This window comes from Bubalus bubalis, chromosome 20, assembly GCF_019923935.1.
Source record: "Bubalus bubalis isolate 160015118507 breed Murrah chromosome 20, NDDB_SH_1, whole genome shotgun sequence".
NCBI classification, from domain to species: domain Eukaryota; kingdom Metazoa; phylum Chordata; class Mammalia; order Artiodactyla; family Bovidae; genus Bubalus; species Bubalus bubalis.
Genome location: NC_059176.1, coordinates 14,129,556 through 14,152,668, shown reverse-complemented (window position 1 = coordinate 14,152,668; position 23,113 = coordinate 14,129,556). Strand labels below are relative to the sequence as shown.

General features: G+C 50.0%; 1 protein-coding gene across 3 annotated transcripts in view; it reads right to left on the bottom strand.

The window, feature by feature from the left end:
- Positions 1 to 22,717, bottom strand: part of CCDC88C (coiled-coil domain containing 88C) — a 143,686-nt gene extending 120,969 nt beyond the window's left edge. For all 3 annotated transcript variants that reach the window (XM_044933370.2, XM_044933371.2, XM_006076163.4), the window contains exons 1-3: positions 22,513 to 22,717; positions 21,645 to 21,745; positions 12,691 to 12,799 (exon numbers count right to left, since the gene is read on the bottom strand). In XM_044933370.2, the coding sequence (XP_044789305.2) occupies positions 12,691 to 12,799; positions 21,645 to 21,745; positions 22,513 to 22,572 (270 nt within the window). In that variant the 5' untranslated portion in view covers positions 22,573 to 22,717. The remainder of the gene's footprint in view (positions 1 to 12,690; positions 12,800 to 21,644; positions 21,746 to 22,512) is intronic.
- Between the last annotated feature and the right edge of the window lie 396 nt (positions 22,718 to 23,113).

Here is a 23,113-nt window from a genome sequence, read left to right as displayed (position 1 = left end):
ACCCCAAAACCTAAGGCAATGGAGAGACTCCTTTTCTTTTTAAAAGTTTGAGAAATTCATTTCCCTCTTTTCTGTTGCCAAAGGACTTGGTACCTCTTAGCACTTCCTACCTTTCTGGGGTGTGGAGTAGCCTGTGATAAGATGTGTTTCTAAACTCATTCATGCTCAACCCGTGATTCTCACACCCTGAACCATGCTGGTCCTGATTCTGCAACGAACAAAAAATGAGGCTGGGCACCTCCTTCGGAAAGCAGCGTGGCTCCCTCTTGGCCTCTGAGGGCTGCACCAGGAGGTTTTCACTCCTTTTCTGCCAGAGGCACAGGCTCGGATCTCAGGCCTGACGACCAGGTGACCGCCCAGCTTTCCACCCTGACACAGACTCGCTCTCTGCACATGGACCTTCCGTGAAGGGCTCGAAAACTGAATGCTTTAAGGAATGGCCATGCATTAAGAGAAACGTCAAGCAAGCGATAAAGAAGTAAACACACGGTAAGAAAACATATCAGAAACACTGAGAAAGTCCGGATCTGTAAACCTGAGGAGGTCTTAGGGCCACTGTGAACTGGGCATCTGGGCTCGGCTCCATGCACAACAGATCAAAGCCAGGCGGCAGCCCTCGGGAACCATCATGGACGCAAAGGGGAAACTCCAAGGCAAAGGAGAACCCAGCAGCTCAGAGATAGAAGGGAAACCCCAGCAATTCAAAATCTGGACTCAAGGTCAGAAGGAGGAGCCCACAGAGCCCAGAAGGAGAAATGGGATTTCCCTGTTCACTCAGTGGTAAAGAATCCACCTGCAATGCAGGAGATGCAGGTTCAATCCCTGGGTCAGGAGGATCCCTGGGAGCAGGCAAGAGCAACCCACTCCAGTATTTTTGCTTGGGAAATCCCATGGACAGGGAGCTCGCAGGCTCCAGTACATGCGGTTCCAAGAGTTGGACACAAGAGTTGGACAGGACTTAGCAATTAAACAAAGAGAAATATACAAGGAGAAATATCCCAGGACATCCCTATGCAAAGAAATGATACAAATGAACTTACTTGCAAAAACAGAACAGGACTCACAGACTTAGAGAGCAAACTTAAGGTTGCCAAGGGGGCTGAATGGGGGGCAGGGATAGTTAGGGAGTTTGGGACGGATATGTATATACACTGCCATATCTAAAATGGATAACCAACAAGGACCCACTGCATATAGCACTCTGCTCAATGTTATATGGCAGCCTGGGTGGAAGGGGAGTTTGCAAGAGAATGGATACATGTGTAAAATATGGATGGGTCACTTTGCCGTCCACCGGAAACTAGGCTTCAGCAATACATAAACCGTGAACTTCCAGATGTTCAAGCTGGTTTTAGAAAAGGCAGAGGAACCAGAGATCAAATTGCCAACATCCGCTGGATCATGGAGAAAGCAAGAGAGTTCCAGAAAAACATCTATTTCTGCTTTATTGACTATGCCAAAGCCTTTGACTGTGTGGATCACAAGAAACTGTGGAAAATTCTGAAAGAGATGGGAATACCAGACCACCTGACCTGCCTCTTGAGAAACCTACATGCAGGTCAGGAAGCAACAGTTAGAACTGGACATGGAACAACAGACTGGTTCCAAATAGGAAAAGGAGTGTCCTGTCACCCTGCTTATTTAACTTCTATGCAGAGTACATCATGAGAAATGCTGGGCTGGAAGAAGCACAAGCTGGAATCAAGATTGCCGGGAGAAATATCAATAACCTCAGATATGCAGATGACACCACCCTTATGGCAGAAAGTGAAGAGGAACTCAAAAGCCTCTTGATGAAAGTGAAAGAGGAGAGTGAAAAAGTTGGCTTAAAGCTCACCATTCAGAAAACTAAGATCATGGCATCTGGTCCCATCACTTCATGGCAAATAGATGGGGAAACAGTGGGAACAGTGTCAGACTTTATTTTTCTGGGCTCCAAAATCACTGCATGCAGATGGTGATTGCAGCCATGAAATTAAAAGACGCTTACTCCTTGGGAGTTATGACCAACCTAGATAGCATATTAAAAAGCAGAGATATTACTTTGCCAACAAAGGTCCATCTAGTCAAGGCTATGGTTTTTCCAGTGGTCATGTATGGATGTGAGAGTTGGACTGTGAAGAAAGCTGAGTGCCGAAGAATTGATGCTTTTGAACTGTGGTGTTGGAGAAGACTCTTGCGAGTCCCTTGGACTGCAAGGAGGTCTAACCAGTCCATCCTAAAGGAGATCAGTCCTGGGTGTTCATTGGAAGGACTGATGCTGAGGCTGAAACTCCAATACTTTGGCCACCTCATGCAAAGAGTTGACTTATTAAAAAAGACCCTGATGCTGGGAGGGATTGGGGTCAGGAGGAGAAGGGGACGACAGAGGATGAGATGTCTGGATGGCATCACCGACTCGACGTACTTGAGTTTGGGTGGACTCTGGGAGTTGGTGATGGACAGGGAGGCCTGGCGTGCTGCAATTCATGGGGTCGCAGAGTTGGACACGACCGAGTGACTGAACTGAACTGAACTGAAACTATCACAGCATTGTTAATCGCCTATACTCTATTACAAAATAAAAAGCAAAAAAAAAAAAAAGGAGAGAAAGACTGTCTTCATCCATGTGTGCACATATACACACACACACACATACACATATACAGTCCTACCTCGTGGCCTGAAGCCTCCACGGCCTGGCCAAATTCCAGCTCTGCTAATTGCATCAGACCCACCTTTCACCCCTCCTCACCCTCTGCAATTAGCCCAGATTCTCTGCTTCCTGCTGCTCTGGGGGAGGAGGGGCGGGGCTGCAGGGTGAAGTCTGAGGCCAGCTGCTCCCTAGGTCCCACCCACAGCCCAACCCCGGAAGTGCTGGTTTCAGAAGGTGCCTGAAGCAATCCAGCCCCTCCCTCTGGGGCTCCCAGCGGGTGTGAAGTCAGCTTAACATGGGGGAGCCCAAGCAGGAGACCCTGGGGAAGGAGCACTCCCAGCCTGGCCCACCCGTACACAACGGCTAGTCTGCCCACAGCAAGCCACCTCCCTCCAGGACTGCAGAAAGCAGCCAATGACTATGAGAGCTTGAGCTCCACCAGCCTCACTTGCCTAATCTGTAAAATGGGGACAGCAGTTTCGTCCTCACAGTGACAGGGCTGAAAGCTCCTAGCGCAGTGCCAAGCTTATAGCCATCCAGCTATCTTCTCTCAGCCTTCTGACAGGGGCAGAGGGCTGAGTCCCAGAGTTCCTGCTTGCTATTCAATACGGCTCTATAGCATTTCTTCTAAAAACAGAAGGGGAAAAAAAGAAAACCAAGTCCAACCGGCAGTTGGTTTCATGTGCTGCAAAAACAAAACCCTGCCTCTGGGAAGGTGTGGGGCTGCGTGGCCCGTGACCAGGTGTCCACAGCCCTGTCGGCTCCGTCCCTGGCAGCAGGTCAGGGAGGGTCACCGGTCAGGAGCACACGCCTTCTGCTTGGTGTGGAGAAAGGGAATTCAGGTGGACCTGAAGGGGCTGTCCTCCTGCAGCCTCCCCGCCCCACTTCCAGCCCCAGACAGGCTGACTCAGAGCCACTGCCGTGAAGCCCAGGGGGCTAGCACCCTGCTGCAGGGCTCCACTCTCCCGGGCCTGAGAAAGCATTTTATCCTCTTCCCGCTGTTCCCTCCGGGCAGGGGACCTAGCAACTGCTGCCCACAGCCCCCTAAGCCTCTCGGGCTTGTCCCCTCTCCCCTCTGCCCCAGCTTTGGTCCAGGCTTCCATGACCTGTCCTGACTCCCCAACTCCCTCCTGAAGCCAATCCACTCTCAATATGGGTGTCAAAAGAGTTCTATTTTTTTAAACTTTCCTCTTTCAAAAGGTTATAAACACTCCAAGTCCCTCTGGGATGAAGTTCAAATTCATGAGCCTGGCATCCGCCCTCGGGAACCTCCCTACCTTTGGAACCTCACCCATCACCACTCCCCAGCGAAGCCCCAACCTTCAGCCACTCAGAGGTGACTTGCTCAGCCCTCAGGCTGCTCTGAGCCTCTCTGGTTTTGCAGGTGCTGTTGCTCCCCCAGGACACCCCCCCATGCACCCCATTTTCTGCCAGACTAGCTCTGTGCCCATCCTTCAGGACTCAGGCCAAGCACCACCCCCTTTGCAAAGCTCTCCTTGGGCACTGGCCCTCCCCTGGCTGCGGCACTCCTGCCCGTGCCCTGTGACATCTGTGTCCTGTGCACATAGGTGTTCCAGCGGCTGGTTTGCCTGGCTTGTCTCCCACCCCGCTAGACACGAGCATCTCAGGCATGAAGAAGGAGGAGGAGGAACAGACACAAGAACCGGGGGACTCCCAGTGGGACACACCCAGCTCTCTGGGCTACAGCGTTTCCATGTCCCATGTTTCATTACCCGATACCAGAGTGAACAGGAGACAGGAAGGGAGAGGAAGGAAAGAGGAAAGGAGGGGCCCACGCAGACCACCGCCCTCCCCAGCCTCACTTCCCAACACGGTCTAGAAGTGTCTCCCTTAAACTTTAGACGGAGAGCAAGCATTCACAGGGAAGTCGGTCATCTCCTGGGTCGAGTCCACGGCGGACAAAGGCTCCCGGCTCTGAAAGGGGGCCGGGGTGCTGGGACCCCTCTGACGAAGGCCTCCCAGGCCTGGGGCTGGACCGCCCAGCCTCGCCACTGCATTTGGTCACCATGTCACAGCCCTGCTGGAGACTCCAAACCGGCATCCAGTGACACGCCAACAAGGACGTTTGCCCAGATGTCCGGTATAAATAATCTCAGACCTCCATTCGCACGGCAGAGACACAGAAATCTTCAGCATTCAGCAGCAACACAGAACACAGCATTTTTCATGGGTGCAGGACACAAAGGGGCAATTCAGCAAAGAAAAACAAAAGGCCCATAAAGAAGGTAATTTTGGTAATAAGTAGCAAAAGTCCTCAAAGTATTCATGCCCTCTGACCCGGGAATTCCATGCTAGGAATTTATCCTAAGGACATAAAAACAGTTGTTGAAAGATGTATGGACCAAGGTTGTTCATGGTGGTATTATTTATAATTCTAAGACAGAAATAACTCAGTATCAATGAGAGTGGTATAGCCACATGACGAAGTGCCATGTAGACACCAAAATGCATTTATGAAAGAACATGGGAAAGGATATGAGGAAATGCTCACTGCACAGTAAATGAAAAGAAAGGTTTCATACGATCCACATCTTGAAACAAAGGCACAGACACAAAGTTAGAAAGCATAAATACCAAAATTTTAACAATGGTATGCCTAGGTGGCAAGATAGTGGGCAGATTTAATTTTCTTTGCATTTCCCAGTCTGCAATCAGAAAATATAATCAAAAATATTACCTTTAATTTCCTCAAGACATAGAGATAAGCTACATCAAGAATACCCACCTTCCAATAAGAAAAAATGCAAAAGGAAAAAAAACCCCATCTCACAGCCTTTCTCTTTTAAGAGTGGAGAGTCTGTCATACAGAGTAAAATGAGTCAGGAAGAGAAAAACAAATACCGTATATTAACGCATATATATGGAATCTAGAAAATGGTATGCTGCTGCTAAGTCACTTCAGTTGTGTCCGACTCTGTGCGACCCCATAGACGGCAGCCCACCAGGCTCCCCCGTCCCTGGGATTCTCCAGGCAAGAACAATGGAGTGGGTTGCCACTTCCTTCTCCAAAGCATGAAAGTGAAAAGTGAAAGTGAAGTCGCTCAGCCGTGTCCGACTCTTAGCGACCCCATGGACTGCAGCCTACCAGGCTCCTCCATCCATGGGATTTTCCAGGCAAGAGTACTGGAGTGGTGTGCCATCGCCTTCTCAATGGTATTGATGAGCCTATTTGCAGGGCAGGAGTAGAGATGCAGATGTAGGGAACAGACCTGTGGGTAAGTGCAGGAAAGGGAGGGCGGGATGCACAGACATATACACACTGGGGCTCCCCTTGGGCTCGGCAGGAAAGAATCGGCCTGCAACGCAGAAGACCCAGGCTCGATCCCTGGGTTTTGTCCTGGGTCGGGACAATCCCCTGAAGAAGGAAACGGCAACCCACTCCAGTATTCTTGCCTGGGAAATCCCATGGATAGCAGAGCCTGTTCATGGGGTCACAGAGTCAGACCATGTGTAAGATAGATAGCCAGTGGGAAAGTGCTGTATAGCAGAGGGTTCGGCTTGGTGCTCTGTGATGACCTCTGTGATGAGTGGCGAGAGGGAAGTGGGTGGGAGGGAGGCTCAAGAGGAAGGGGATATACGTATACTTATAGCTGTTTCACTTTTGTACAGGAGAAACTAACACAACATTCTAAAGCATTGAGAGTGAAAAAGCTGGCTTAAAACTCAACATTCAAAAAAGGAAGATCATGGTATCTGGTCCCACCACTTCATGGCAAATAGACGGGGAAACAACAGAAACAGTGACAGACTTTTTCTTGGGCTCCAGAATCACGGAAGATGGTGATAGCAGCCATGAAATTAAAAGATGCTTGCTCCTTGGAAAAAAAAGCTATGACCAACCTAGATAGCTTACTAAAGAGCAGAGACATTACTTTCCCAACAAAGGTCCATATAGTCAAAGCTAAGGTTTTTCCAGTAGTCATGTATGGATGTGAGAGTTGGACCATAAAGAAGGCTGAGCATCAAGGAATTGATGCTTTTGAACCATGGTGTTGGAGAAGACTCTTGAGAATCCCTTGGACTGCAAGGAGATCCAATCAGTCCATCCTACAGGAGATGAGTCCTGAATACTCATTGGAAGGACTGATGCTGAAGCTGAAGCTGAAGCTCCAATACTTTGGCCACCTGATGCGAAGAGATAACTCATTGGAAAAGACCCTGATGCTGGGAAAGACTGAGAGCAAGATGAAAAGGGGTGGCAAAGGATGAGATGTCTCGATGGCATTACCGACTCCAGGGACATGAGTCTGAGCAAGCTCAGGAGATGGTGAAGGACAGGGAAGCCTGGTGTGCTGCCGTCCATGGGGTCACAAAGAGCCAGACACAACTGAGTGACTGAACAACAACAAATACTCCAATAATAACATAGAGTGGAGAAATCAATTTCTCCCTTACAAATTCAATGCACTATTATTCATAAAGCAGATTCCCCTGGTACCTGTAGACAGGGCCTGAGCAGAGTTAAGTTCCCTTGAACACTGTCTCTATCCACCAAAGCACATCACATCTACCTAAAGAGACTTCACTTTATCTAAAAAGCCTCCAGACCACATGAATTAGAGTTCACTTTGTTCCCACCAACAGTGTCAAATATACATTTCCTTCTATTTTTACTTTTGACAAAAGTCTTTCATTTTTTCAAACTGTGCACATTTCTAAAGATAATTCTAGCAGTCAGCCCATGCTTATCTAATACAAATACCACAAAAAACCAACAGATCCAACCAACGTAAGGTGGAGTGGGCAAAAGGTACAGGCAGTAATATGGAGGTTTAATCTGAATATGTGACACAAAACCATATGTACACACACAGAGAAATTAACCACAGGAGTTACCTCCACAGAGGCAGGTAAGGATAACTGGACGAAGTAAGAGAAACACCAGGGACTTCAGTCAGCAAAAACCTCTTAGAAGAAAGGTGTGAAGCAAATAGGAAAAATATTCACATATGTTCATATTTATTTTGAGCAGATACACAGGTGTTCCTTAAAAGCATTTGTACTGTTTCATTTTTAATCTTTTCAAAGCAATGAAGGAAAAAAGAGATTACAGAAGACATTACAACCCGGGACTGTTGCTTCTGCAACAAAGACCAATATTGTGGGTCTGTTCTGGCCTTCCAACCACGTGACAGACCAGAAGTCAGAAGGGCCAAGTTCCAAGAACTCACAATACAGAGCTTCCTCGAGGTGATCTGAAACTCTAAAATCTTAGTGGTCTTGGGCCACCATGCAACTATGGAATTTCAGAACCACAAGGGCCCACCCTCTTCCGGACAGATGAACGCTCAGGAGGCCCACAGCAGGAAAGCAGCCGCAGGTCCCAGGGCTCAGCCAGCGAGGGGAGGCGCCCGGAGCAGCTCGGCCAATTCCCCATTTCAGAGTCAGCCCTGCGGGTGGGTCCCCGTGTTCACCTGAGGGTGCCCGTTTCAGGATCGACATCCACACGCGACACAATAGTGAAGACGTACATCTCCACCAACACACGCTGAACTCGTCCGGGCGCTGTGTGAAGTACTTCCCACTCGCAGAAAGCCAAAGAAACCTCAGAAATTTCACGTGACAATTAGGCCCCAGGTGTTGTAAGAAGGAGCTGGCTCACAGGTGTCCACGGCCCTCCTGGGCCCTGGACACCACGCACAACCCCCAGAGGATAAACACGCATGAGCCACCTGCCGCACCAGCGATTTCTGCATCTACTACTGGCCATGTTTTCCTACGGGTTCTGCGATCAAATGAACGTATACTCGACATCCACACTCAGGGCTCTGGATGTGACAAATGAACCATTCTATAAATCCAAATTTTACCTTAAAAGGACTCAGATGGAAAAGAGTTTGGCTGTTGAGTGTATCAAACAAGCCTCATGTGATGCTCTGGAGAAGGAAATGGCAACGCACTCCAGTATTCTTGCCTGGAAAATCCCATGGACGGAGAAGCCTGGCGGGCAACGGTCCATGGGGTGGCAAAGAGTCGGACACGACTTGGTGACTAAACAATAAACAACACATGACGCTGGGCTCAATGCTGACCAGCCCAGGGGTCAGCCCCTCGACCAGGGGCTCGAGGCAGCGCACGCTTCTGATCCAGGCCCGCCTTCCTTCCAGGTCTCTCTGCAGGTTTAACCATTTGTGGATGCTCATCCTGATCCGCCTCTCCTTCTTTAAAATTCAGAGACCGAACCAGGTGCTCTCCCCAAGGGCTTGTCCAACTCTGGCTTCCTAGCAACCCCCTCAATGGCACCCGTTCCCCCTGGTCACCTTCTCATCACTGCAGCCTCTCCTCCACCTGTCCTGGGGCAGACGAGACGTGCCTCCATTTTATATGATGGACAGGAGTCACTCGAGTTCTCACTGAGCTCTCTCTGCCCCTGGAGGCCTGGCTCACGGGGCCTCTCCCTGACATCCCTAGAAATGCTCTAAACCACTAGGTTCCCATGAGCATGCATCAGAATCGCCTGGAGGGCTTGTTAAGCTGCAGACTGCCAGACCTCCACAGAAGGTCCAGGGAAGGGGCCGGACCTGCACCTCTAACAAGTTCCCAGGTGACACGGATGCTGCTGGTCTGGGGACCACACTGGGGGGACCACACTGGGAGGACCACCTCTCTGGCCCACTGAGTGCCCTTCCTGTTGGAAGGATGTTAAGACTTAAAACAGCTGGGGAACTTCTGAAAACGCAGATTCCAGGTGCCAACCCCAGAAGAGTCAGAGCAGCAGGTCAGAGGGAGGCCCAAGACACCAGTGGTCAGACTGAACCGGGCCACGCTGGTTCTTACCCACTGTCTGTCCTCTGCGCCAGAAGAAGGTCAAAGGTCAAAAAAGGTCAAAGACCTTTTTTTGTCTCCGCAGGTTTTCGGGAACAAAACTTGAGCTTCCTTGTGAAAGAAGCCTGTGCTATTGACGAGAGGCCCCGTCCCTCCTGACTCTCCCTGCCCCATGTGCCTCAGAAAAGAAGGGGACGCCTGGGGGTGGGAGCAAACCACCGCTGGGCAAACAAGACCCGGGGCTGGATGCGGTGACCTCGACGCGTCTACTGAAAAGCCATGGCAAGAGGAAGTCCCCGTCCCGGAAGGGGGACCTCCCACCCTCCCCAGCCACCCTGGCCAGAACCTCAATGGTCTCATGTCACCTCAAGCCCTCACAATCTGCAGGGCCTCTCTCAAAAGGGGACGCTGGGCAGTACTTCTTTTGGAAAACTTTCTTGAATGTCACTTGACAATAATAACCGGTTATGTTTATGCTACAATGTCAGGTGGGAGGGGAAAAAAGGCAGGATATGCAATTGTATATAAGGCATGACTACCACGGAATAAAACACAGAAACTATTCATGCAAAAACTGGAAGGAAGCACTAAAAATGTTAATAGTGATTGTCTCTGGGCGCTGGGGTTCTGAGCGGTTCTTTTCTTCTTGCGACTTGTTTGTTTCCTAAAGGGTTGTTTATAAAGAACACATATTACTTACATAACCAGAACTAAGCTTTATTTTACAATAACTTGGAAGAAAAAAAACAACAGAACACTGCGCACACCTAGGCTGTATCAGTGCAAAAGGGCAGGGTCCTGCCAGCTTCCTCCAAGTGCACGGGGCTGACCGAGGGGCAGGGACGGCTCACGGCCTTCAGCAAGTGCTTTCAGCAAACACTGCTCCGGGCTGGGGTTGAGGCTGTCCACGCACACCAGCCCTGCCCTCCAAGAGCTAGGAGCTCAGAAACAGAATAAGGATGCAGGGGTCTTCTTTTCTACCTGTAAGTCCTTCGGGGCCCTGAGAACGGACTAGCGATCGTCTCCTTCCAGAGACTGCTGCCCATCTTCTAGAACTTGACTCAGTGACCCCAAGAGCAGCGAACTGCCTCCACGTACTGGAGTGGGTCTCAAGCCCTTTGGCCAACCCAGACTGGACTGTCAGAGCTGGCGGACCACGGCACGTGTGCTCCTGGGCCGGCAAGCCCAGAGAGCAGTACCTACCAGGCCAAGCAGCCCGCAGTAAGCACCTGAGTGCCGCAAGCTACACACAGACCCAGAAGTCTCACCTCCATCCCAAACCTTCACCACGGCCGTCAGGGAGGGTTACCACCTCCCAGCCACAGCTGGGGTGGGAGACACACCTGTCCAGAGCTGGGGCGGGAGACACACCTGTCCAGAGCTGGGGATCTCGTTTCCAACTGTTACGACCATCCACTTCCTCTGGCACTTGCACACATCATGGAGAGCACTGCATGAGTGCTAAGTCTCTCCAGTCGTGTCCGACTCTGTACGACCCTATGGACTGTAGCCAGCCAGGCTCCTCTGTCCATGGGATTCTCCAGGCAAGAATACTGGAGTAGGTTGCCATGCCCTTCTCCAGGGGATCTTCCCGACCTAGGGATCAAATCCACATCTCTTACATCTACCCGACAGCCAGTATGGCCAACAGACAGCCTGCCCCACGCCCAGGCCCAAGTTCACGGGCAGCAGCAGGTTCCGTAGAATGTGGCTGTCATGTGGGAAGCACTAGCTGAGACCCACTGGCTGACAGCATGTCTGGCCCTGGGCGTGGCTCTCCTAGCAAGGAAACAAACCCCCGCCAGCCCCCAGATCCAACTCGCGCAGGGCTCCCCCCAGCCCTTCCTCAGCACAGCTAGCATCTGTTACTAAAAGCATGGACCTGGTGCTCAGCCGCCCAAAGGCTGCTCAGAGTGCCCACGGTGCTGGGCTTCCAACGGGCCCTGGAATGAACACCGGGGGCTGGCTGAATTGGCCATAAAGCAAAGGCATCCAGCACCCCAACCCCAGAGGGAAGAAAATGGAAACTATCAACTCAGAAAACCCATGACATGTCCACTCCCTCCTTCACCCATCTTTCCTCAAACAGCAGCACCTACAGCCCTCTGCAGGAAGCGGACAGCACACAGCCCGACGCCGCGGCACAAACTCCATCCGGCCGCCTGTCCAGCGACCTCAGTGACCTCAGAACCCGCACGGCTGCACGAGGGCAGAGAGGGAAGCCACACCTGGCCAGAGGGCTTCCTCATGGCGACAGGGACCTCATGGCTCTGAAGATGCTCCCAAGCCCCAGAACCGAGACGAAGTTACAGCCCAGGAAGCCGAGGGCTAGGAGAGGTCTCAGAGGCAGAGGGCTCCGTAAAACCCCAGCACGATTCCGGAAGAGAAGGGCTCTTGAACAGTGATTCTCAAACTGTGCCCCCTGGGGTCCTGGGAAGCCCCCCAGAGATGCCCTGGAGGGCGAGGAGGGGGCTGAGCAGAGGGCATTCAAGCCCCCAAGTCACTCAGAGTTGCCAGGGCTTCCCCTGGGGCCTTGAGAAAATTCATATGGGGCTAAAAAGTTTCATGCCTAAGTTTGACAAGCCCGGGCTCTAAAGTGCACACTTTAAATCTACTTCCCGTCAATGTCTCCATATAAAGATTCTTGCCCAACTAGCCCAAGGCTGGGATGGGGGTTTCACAGCCCTTCCCCCTTCGGGCCCTCCTGCCTGACCAACCTACCAGTGAGCTGAGATATGGGGAGCATTTCCATATCTCAGAATGTTAGGCAGACACCCCAACCCTGAACCGTGGTGCTCCTGTCTGCCAACTCGGGGCTGGTTGATTTCATATTTGGCCCAAACACAACCCTTCTGTGGTCCCTTCTCTTCCTCAACCCCTTGAATCGCTCCTGTACAGACTCGCCGAGCTGTGGGTGATAACCGTGCAGGGTGCCCCTCCCAGAGCCCTCATCAGCCAGGCCCCCCAGACTGTGAGCTGGGGCTGTGGCTGTGGACCAAGGCTCATCTCCCAGGCCCACCCGGCACCAGGCACGCTGTGGTGCACACAGCTCAAAGGATGTTCCCTGGGCAGAGTAAAGCAATCCCACCTCTGACCCTTCTCACAATGTCAGAGAAAAGATGCATGAGCAAACACACCAAGTGTCAACAGGCAGCTAGCTGCCCGGCCACCACTTCCTCTCGGCTTCCTGTGGGGAAACCGTTCGAATGAAGGTATTGCCGGACGCACAGCAGGACTCCGGGGGATGAGAAGGGGGAGGACCACCTTACCTGGTAGTAGGTCTTGATGTTTCTCACCAGGATGGTCAAGTTCTGAATGCGAAGGTTCACATCGTTGTTGACGTGCTTGTTGATGCGTTGATTTGTTGGCCTGGGATCTCTAGTGGGGGTAAAAAATGATGAGAATGGAAATTGCACCTCCCAGCCCCTGCCACACCCCATCCTACCCCCGAGTGCTGAGTCCTCTCCAAGCCTAGGTCACTATGCAGCTGTGGCGAGTGTGGCTCAGGTCAAACCCTAAGTCTGCTACTGCCAAGCCGTGGAACCCTCAGGGGAGACGCACCACTTTCTGCTCCCCCTCCCCAAGCACCAAGCCCACCACCTGCCCTTAATGAATATTATTGTTTCCGCACTTCTGGCAGCAGCCACAAACAACCGAGTGTCAATGCTGGCCCCGGAGTAACACCGTATAAAAGTCAGCTTTTGTTGCTCAGTCTCTAAGTCATGTCCGACTCTTTTGAGACCCCCATGGACTGTAGAGCCTGACAGGCTCCTCTGATCATGGGATTTCCCAGGCAAGAATACTGGAGCAGGTTGCCATTTCCTTCTCTAGGGGATCTTCCCAACCCAGGGATTGAACTCATGTCTCCCAGCATTGGCAGGTGGATTTCTTTTTTTTTTTTATTACCACTGAGCCACCAATAACCTACCCCAAAATATATTTCAAGATTAAAGAGAACAGGACTTCCCTGGTGGTACAGTGGATAGGAGTCTGCCTGTCAATGCAGGGGACACAGGTTCGATCCCTGTTCCGGGAAGATTCCACATGCCGCAAGCAACTAAAGCACCTGTGTCCCAACTCCTGAAGCCCACGCACCTAGAGCCCTGTGCTCTGCAGCAAGAGAAGTCAACACATGAGAAGCCTGTGCACCCCAATGGAGGGCACATCCTGCTCACTGCAACCAGAGAAAGGCCACATGCAGCAACAGACCCAGTGCAACCAGAAATATATAAATATTGTTAAAAAATTGAGAGAGCTAACTTATTAAATAAAAGATAAAAAAGGATTAAAAGCTAAAAGCCAAACAAAGCAAACTATGTGAAATGTCAAGAAAGGGGGGAAAATGGTACATTTTCTGACTTCATAAAAATCAGTAAAATCATCAATGTTCCACTTCACATGAGTCTCCTGTGTGTGTTGCCGAGTGTTCATGCCTGTGATTTACATTCCAGGCAGACACTTCTGGCTCAGAAAACCGCCACCGTGAGTCTGTGACACTATGTCGTGTACGCCACACCCTACAAGAAATGCTAAGAGACACAGATAATTGATGTGGGAAATCCCCAAAGTGTCATTTCTTTTCCAAACTCAGGCAAAAGGCAGGTCTGGTTGTGATGAAACTAAAAATCTGAATCAAGTGATTTATAATACCACTCATCTACATACAGGACATTGCTCAAAAATTCTCAGTGTTAACGATGTTTCCTATTTGGAGAACAAACTAGACAAGAATGGATTTTCGCTCCCCCGTCCCTCCACGTACCACACACGGCTTTCTTTCCTAACAAAGTCCTCCCGCCCATTCGACTGTCCCAAGACACCATGAAGGATGTCTCATTCAAATGAGGGCTGTGTTCATGGTTTCGTCTGTCATCCGAGCCCCGTGATGAGGGCGCTGAGCCTCCTGGGGGCTGGTGTGACGGAAGAGAAACAGGTCTCTTCCTCCTTCCTTCGTATCTATGCCCCTCCATGATGATAGTGTGAGCACAGGAAGGGGAATTTGGGGGAGTAAAGCAAATCAATCGCAATGCCATTTGGCTCTTTCAAAGCCAAAAATTTATACAAGATTAACCAATAGAAAAAAAAATCTACAAACTGAAATTATTTCAAATATCACTGCAGGCATAATTTCTTAATAACACAAGCTGTTTAAAATTCAACCATTAAGTAAATATTTGATATAAACTCTATGAGTCCCGACACTGTATTGCGTGTGTCCAAACCCCTTTATGAATCACGCTGCCATAATCAGCCATGGATTTTATTCAATCATCCTGCCTCCCCTAAAACAGTCATATGAGCACGTTGGGGCAACCAGAAGACCTCTTTTCAACTGTCCCAACTTTTTTCCTGGGACAAAGCTTCTTACTGTCCTCATATAGTACAGAGGCCTGCTAAGCCATTTACATGTCTCTTCTGGAGTCATTCATTACTGAGAAAATAAAGGTTAACAGTTGCATGGAAATTAATTTAGCCATAGAGGAGGCATTCGGAATTTAAACCATAAAGGCATTTTAGCTACAGAAGTGTACCTAGCATGACAAAATAATTTATCTTAAGGGTGCAATTCTCCTCCCTTTACTATAGAGACCTGAAGAGATGAGAGGCAATTTCATAAAGTGATGAATGTGCTGCTTACAACAGGAGAACTTAGGGCTTCCCAGGTGGCTCAGCGGTAAAGAATCCGCCTGTCAGTGCAGGAGACACGGGTTCGATCCCTAGGGAAGATCCCACATGCCGCAGGGCAATTAAACCCATGCGCCACAGCTACTGAGCCTGTGCCCTAGGGCCCAGGAGCCAAAACAAGAGAAGCTACTGCAGTGAGAAGCCTACGCATCACAACTAAGACCCAGCACCATTAATAAATACATATTCTTTAAAAACATAGAACTTAGAGAAGATGCAGGTCCCAGTTTCCATTAAGTCAGACGGGACCACCTGAAGAGTACCAGGAGCCAGAGGACCTTAGCAAACACATGGATGTTCACTGCACGAGCAAAGGCAAAGCACACACCCAGGGTCTGGGCCTGGGAAGCCATCAGGTGACAGGGGAGCCTCTGACCATCCCTGCTCTTAGCCTCCAGTTCTAGGAAGCAACAGCTAATGGAAGCAACATTCCAAAAACGCTCACGTTTAGTACATGAATAATTAGACTAATTATCATGATCATTATCTTAGCACTCCTTCAACTATGGCTCTCAAGGTAAAGAGAGATTAAGGAATAAATCGAACAGCAGTCAACTCTGGTTAAGGAAGGCCTATCCCTACTTGGCCCAGCATTGCATAACCCCCTCCCGTCCTGGAGCAGGAAATGGGTCAGAAGCCACTGATTCTGGTCTGGAAATGGGCCCAGGATGGGCCAAAGTTCTCTAGGCTCCATTGGGCTCATCTGCCAGGTGACCACAGGACTCTTCCGGCCCTAAAAGCCTACCGTTCTAGGAAGGCCAGGGCCGTACTAGCCAACGTGGTTCTTGATCCCAGGAAGATCATAGAACTACTGCAAGACTGTCTCCCTGAAAGCCATCAAAAGCAACAAGGATCTTCTTTACATGACAGTCCTAGAACACAAAAGGCTGCCAGTCCCACACCAGGATGTGTGGGGCACAGAGGACAGGAGAGAGACACGGGTGCAAGAAAGTGTCTAAGAGCTTGTCCAAACTCGGAGACAAACAAGGCCAAAGTGCAGGGCCCTGAGGGCTTTCTTCTTGGGGAAAAAAAAAAGAAATCACTCTCCCTAAAATTTCAAAGAGAACTATAATTTAGACTTATAGCAACCTTGCCTCCCTCCTTTGAGAAAAGGTCAGCCCCGAACTTTCCATCATATTCCAATGACTCCTAGATTTAAAATTGAATCCAGAAAAAAAAAAACAACCCCGAATCAAGAAACCATATTTGGGGACTTCCCCGGCAGTCCAGTGGTTAGGACTCCATGCTTCCAATGCAGGGTGTACAGGTTCAATCCCTGGTCGGGGAACCAAGATCCCACATGCTATGTGGTGTGGCCAAAATATTTTAAAAATAAAGAAGAAATTATGTTTGATACAGATGATAGAGATACTGATAATCTATCATAGATATAAAAAAAAAGGTTGAACCCAACGTTGTATAAAAATACACTAGGAAGATATATGTATATACCACAGATGACATCTGGGAGACACCAGAATATTAATACTACTATCTTGACATGGTAAAGTTATAGGCAATGTTTGTTTTGCTCATCTATATGTTCCTCCTGAAGGAGGAAATGGCAATCCACTCCAGTAGTCCCATGGACAGAGGAGGCTGGTGGGCTACAGCCCATGAGGTTGCAAAGAGTCAGACGTGACTGAGCATACACATGCATCTATATGTTTCTACCTTCCTACAACGAACATGAATTTTTTCATTTAACTTTTACAGACTCAAGGCCCCACAAAGTGTCACATGCTGCAGCCATGAAAGAATATCACTTAAGTTCATGAGTAAAAACTCTTTTTGCCCCAAGACTTTAGCACCAACACAAACTCATTCAACTAACAAGTATCTGCCCCTTTATCCTCAGCTTTAACATCTGCAAAATGGGAACATAACTCCTCTTCTGGCACTCTAAGGAAAAAACTTATCCTTCAAATGCTTTTTATTTTTCTTTTCTCCTGAGAAAAGCACTTTTTAAAAGATTTACTTAATTTTAATTGGAGGATAATTGCTTTACAATGATGTGTTGGTTTCTGTCATACAGCAACATGAATCAGCCGTAGGTACGCATATGTCCCCTCCCTCATGAACCTCCCACCCACCTCCCATCCCATCCCACCCCTCTAGGTTGTCCCAGAGCACCAGGCTGAGCTCCCTGTGTCATACAGCAAATTCCCAGTGGCTATCTATTTTACATATGGTAATGTATATGTGTCAATGCTACACTCTAATTCGTCCCAACCTTTCCTTCCCTTACATAAGGTAATGTGTATGTTTCAATGCTGCTCTCTCAATTCATCGCACTGTCTCCACCCTGCCCAACCCGGCTCCCGCTGTGTCCACAAGTCCATTATCTATGTCTCTGTCTCTATTGCTGCCCCACATATAGGGTCATCAGAACCATTTTTCTAGATTCCATATATATGCATTAATATACAATACTCCAAATGCTTTTTAGAAGCTTAAACTCTTCCATTGGCCTGCAGATATTTCCAACTTCTGAATAATGAATATATTATTCGTAATTCTGCAGCTAGCACAAGGGGTTAGAAAGGAGTCTGAACAAAGCAAATAGTATTGGATTTAATGTAGGCCTTGCCCAGGTACAAGCTTTCAGTCCCAGTTTCCAACTGCACTCAACAGTCACTGCATCAACTCAGGTGTCCACTCTCATGTGGACAGATGCACACCAGCTCACACAGGTGTCCGCACACATAAAGCCAGCTTCAGGCCTCACTAACAATAATGATGACTGACGTGATTGACATTTGTTGGGCATTTCCTATACATGCATAATCATATTAATCTTCCCCAAATCTATAAAATACCATCCCGCTTATTACAGATCAGGATATTCAGGCTTAGAGAGTTTAAGTAATTTGCCCAACGTAACAGAACCAGTATAACAGAGGGAAGATTTGAATTTGTCTGCCTGATGCTAGAGTCAGAGCTCTCTTTTTTTTTTATTTTCTTTCGGGCTTCCCTGATAGTTCAGTGGGTAAAGAACCTGCCTGCAATGCAGGAGACCCCAGTTCGATTCCTGGATTGGGAAGATCCCCTGAATAAAGGATAGTCTACTCACTCCAGTATTCTTGGGTTTCCCTTGTGACTCAGCTGATAAAGAATCTGCCTCCAATGTGGGACACCTGGGTTCAATCCCTGGGTTGGGAAGATCCCCTGGAGAAGCGAAGGGTACCCACTCCAGTATTCTGGCCTGGAGAATGGGGTCGTAGAGAGTCAGACAGGACTGAGCGACTTTCACTTTAAAGTCTTTATTGAATGTGTTACAGTACTGCATCTGTTTTATGTTTTGGCTTTTTGGCTGTAAGACATGTGGGATCTCAGCTCCCTGACCAAGAATCGAACCTGCACTCCCGGCACTGGAAGGCAAAGTCTCAACCACTGGACCACCAGGGAAGTCCCTGGAGTCAGAGCTCTTAATTTTCCTATGAGACTGTGAAAAGCATGTCCACAGTGAATTAGACATCTTGTTTTCCTCCTGGGGACCAGTAGGTACCCAGGGAAAGTGCATCCACAGAGGAGCTATTCAGCAAGTTTTCCCAAGCCGCTCTATCCATACCACTCAGTGCCTCACTTCATTCAGGAATTCTCCTGGACCTGGGCCTCCCCTGAAAGCTGAGCCCACAGGGCTTTCCTGCTTTCAGGCACTCATGTCACCGAGAGGCCTGGCGAGAGACTACCACTCCAGCCTTCTTCCGTTCCTGGAGACAATGCCCAGGTACAGTCACATGACCCCCAGCCAGCCTCCATATGGCTCTCAAGTGTTAGGTAACACACCTCTTGTCTGAGCTCTGGCAACACATGAGCACATTGCTCTCTGCAATTTTCTCAGCTCCTACCAACCTGGAGAGAATTTATCAAAATAGGCGAACTGCACACAGTAGGGGCTATCAGCATGGGAGATAAGGCACAACAGCCTTATCGCTTACCCACTAGTTAGCCTGACACTTGGCAGAAGTGAAAACAGACTTGGCTTAAGTACAGTGTTAGATGTGGGGCAAGGATGTGAGTCCCAGAGTCCAGTTTTGCCCTCCATCTCATTAGTAGAGGGCTAAGACTTAAGAATTATTAAGAGACTAAGAACATAGGGGGAAAGTAGACTGGGAAAAAAAAAACACTTCTAAGCAGTGATGCAAATCCTTTCTGGATTAAGAAGGGAGACACGTAACTACGTAACTGACACCAACACTTCCTAAGCGGCAGGCACTGTGTTAACTGCTAATACAGCACTCGTTCCATCCTCACAACCATCTCTTAAGGGAGGTACTTTCCTGCCCATTTTACAAATGAGGAAACTGACATGGTAGTGATGTGCCCAGCAGCACAGGGCTTGCATGAGACCTAGGGTTTGAAGGTTACACAGGCTTTGAAGGTTACACAAGCAGGTTACACAGGCTTTTGACACTAGGGCTAAAACTTGCTTTTTAAATTGAGGTCCTTTTTACACAGGGTGAAATGCATGTATCTTAAGTCACAGCTTGATGAGGTTTGAAAACTGAAATATACTCCAGTCAATACATGGACCATTTCTACCGCCCTTAGAAGTTCCCCTGTGGACCTCCCTGGTGGCCCAGTGGCTAAGACTCCATGCTCCCGATGCAGGGGGCTCGGGTTCGACCCCTGGGTCAGGGAACTAGATCTCACATGCCACAACCAAGACCTGGACCAGCTAGCCAAATAAATAAATAAATATTAAAGAAAAAAAGTTCCCTTGTGCCCCCTTTCCGATCAACCCCTACCTACTTCCAAGAGCAAACAATACTGATCTGTCACCTGGAGCAGGGTTATTTCAATCACCCACTCAGTAAACCGCAGGCAAGTGGCACCTCTCCCTCCTTATGTCCTTCTAGAAAGCCACCCAGCTTCCCCACTGCTCTCTTTCTTGGTGCCTAAATCTAGCCAGAGGACCCAGAACCATTGCTTGAGGCCTGAGAAGCTGCAAACATATCAGTTCTCACTTGCAGGACCATTACCTTGGCACATCACAGAGGAGAAAGTAACACTGAAAATGGTCAAGGGGAAGGGAGAAGCCCTTCACACCGCATTCAGCTTCGGGGCCAAGTGTGAACAAGTGATGAGCTGGCATTTCTCAAAGGAATGGGCCAACAGGCTTTCCTGATTTACAAGCAAGTGGTAAACGCTTCAGGAATTCCAAAGGTCAGGGAAGAAAGAGAAACAGTCCCAGGGCTTTTGTTCTCCCCTTGCCTGGGTGTAAAACTCTGAATGAAAAAGCCGGGGATACTGCTGGTTTTTTTAATTAAACAGGACAGGTTGAAATTTCACTGGTTGTTGCACCAACTGGAATCCAGCAATTTTGGGGGGTCTAACAGGATGAAGAGGGGAAATAGTTGCCAGAACTTGAATGTGCCATGAGACAACCCCAGGAAAACTCCTTCTTGTGAACCAAGAAGTGCTGCCAAGCTGACAAGAGATTCGTCATTTTAGAATCTAATCAAACTCAAGACAGGTAACATTGGTAGTGTCTTAAAAAACATTAAAACTGAGATGTCTCTGCCACAGCATGACATCAAGTAACTTATTACGCCACAGAAGCAATGACCTCAGGAAATTGTTTAAAATAGATCTTTGTAGGTAGATCTATTTAAACCTCTTTCGGAATATACCAAAGCTGACTGCTCCTCCTCCCACAAGTGCCACAAATGCAGCTGATTCTCATCAGCTAATGAGTTCCTGGCTCAAGATGACAACTTGCTTAGCTGCAGGTGAGTAGGTGAGCACAAGGGCCTGATCCACGGAGAACATTTGCTCCAAGTGCCTGTGAATCATACAGACACTTAGTTCCAATATGTTCCCTGCACTTTCTGAGTTAAAAACAGAACGCAGTGGCAGAAGCCAACACCTACATGTGGCAGGCTGTCAATCAGACAGGCGCTGCAGAATGCAGCAACAGGAAAGGATGTGGTCAAACATGCTAGCAGGTGTAACCTCCACCAAAACTCCGTTTAAACCCACGGCTCAAGACAAAGAGCACCAAAGCATTCTGGCTCCCCAGGCCTCTCCCAACACAGTGACTTTTCAATCCAGTTTATAAGAAGGAACTTAACCAATTGCACTTGCTCTGGGGCAACTGGAAACACAAGATTAAAGGGAGGCAGAAACACAGGCGTCCTGACCTCGAACAAAACTTTATAGTCACTCACGGATGCTCTGGTCCCACCCGACACTTCCTGTAACCAAACACTCTCCGTTACAGCTCCTTGCCCCCCAAAATAAGGTTGTTTTTCTTTTTTTTTCTGTGTCATTGTCATATAACATGTAAGTCCCTGAGTTCCAAGTCAATTGCAACATGTGGATGACAGTCACTCAATTTCAAATTCCTTTCACCAAACATCTGACCAAACTACTGTCCTGGAGTTCTTCACACCCAACAAACCAGGAAAAGACACCATTAATACCGAAATACCAGTGGGCCCATATGCAGAGAACATTGCAACTTCACATTCTACAAACTTAAATTCGACTTTCCGAGGCATCATTCCTTCCTTTCTCCCGGAAGGTAACTCACATTTGCAACATGATTTGGTTCAGAAAGATGCCATCCGCTAAATCCATGTACATGGTCAGGTTGTCCTGGTTGCCGCTTCCGAATGGGCCAAAAGTTTTCACCTGCGGGGAGGGGAACGCAGAGAGTAAGGCAGTAAAAGTCACCCCTACGCGCTCAGTCTAAAGCTCTCCAGGTGGGCAGAGCCCCTGGGGGCAGAAGGGAGTCACCCACGGCCACCCATACTTCCACAGCACCCTTCTCCCGGGCCTCGATCCCCCTCCCCGTGCCAGGCAACGGAAGCGAGACAGCAGAAAGAAAACTTCCTCGCCACTTTTCTGCGGCGTCTCAGAGCGGAAAGAAAATAAACTAAAGGGGACTTTTCAATAAATTTCTCACGTCTCAGATCTATTGGAAATCACAGCGCCCACCCTAGCCTGTACACGTTCTTACTCGAAACCCCCTAATCTCCACTGCCCTCCACCCGTTGGTCTCAGGGGTTCAGAAACTACACGAGGATATCTTAGGGGAGTGGGTCCTTTTTCCAAGCGGTCAAGCCATGCGCCCAGGGTGACCACTAGGACCCTGTCGCTCCAGGGCCGCCGGCCCAACGCCCAGGCGGGAACAGGTGTACCCACTCAGCACCCCCGCCCGGCCGAGAGCGAGGCGGGGTCCTGCAGCCGGCGCGCCGTCTCCAGAGTTGGAAATAACCCCAGACCCCGGGACACTGACCCCGACCCTGGCTGGGGGTGGGGGGCGGAGGGCACTTGATGAATCCTCTGGGTCCAAAGGCTACCCGGGGCCCCAGCTGGGTCGGGTTTAACTGCGATCGCCAGCGGGCGGGAGAGGAGCCGGTGCCCCAACAATGGGGCGGGGAGCCAGGCACACTTACCCAGGTCACCAACGGGCTCTGCAGGAAGAGCTCCATGAGCTCCGAGACCGTCACGTCCATGCTGAGGCTGCGCCCGCCGGCTCCGCGCCCCGCGTCCCCGTCCCCCGCGCCGAGGCACAAAGCGGCTCTGGCAGCGAGCAACCGGCGCGGGGCTGCGGCGGCTCGCGCCCGGGAGACAAAGGCGGGGCGCGAGCCCACGTTCCGCGGCTTCGGCGGCCCCGCGCCCCGCCCGGGGCTGGGGGAAGGGGAGGGCCCGCCGCTCGGGGAGGAACAATGCGGGCGGCAGCCCCGCCCCTTGGCGGCCCTGGGCGATCGGCGCGCCGCCTCGCGGTGCTGGTGCAGGGAGTCCCGGCGCGGGCGCGGCGGCGCGGGGGCGCCGGGAGGGGGCAGCGGCTCGCACGTGTGCAGGGGGAGGAGGTGTCCCGGCCGCCCGCACGTGGGGCTGCCGCCGCGTGCAGATGCAGAGAGCGCTGCCTAGGCGGGCTTGGGGCCCCAACACGTGGCTCCTAGCTGAGCGCGTGCGTCGGCCACCCGGCCCCGGCGCTCCGTGCGGGCCCGAGCGCAAAAGAAAGTGGGTCCCAGCCTCTGCCTCCCCGGGTGC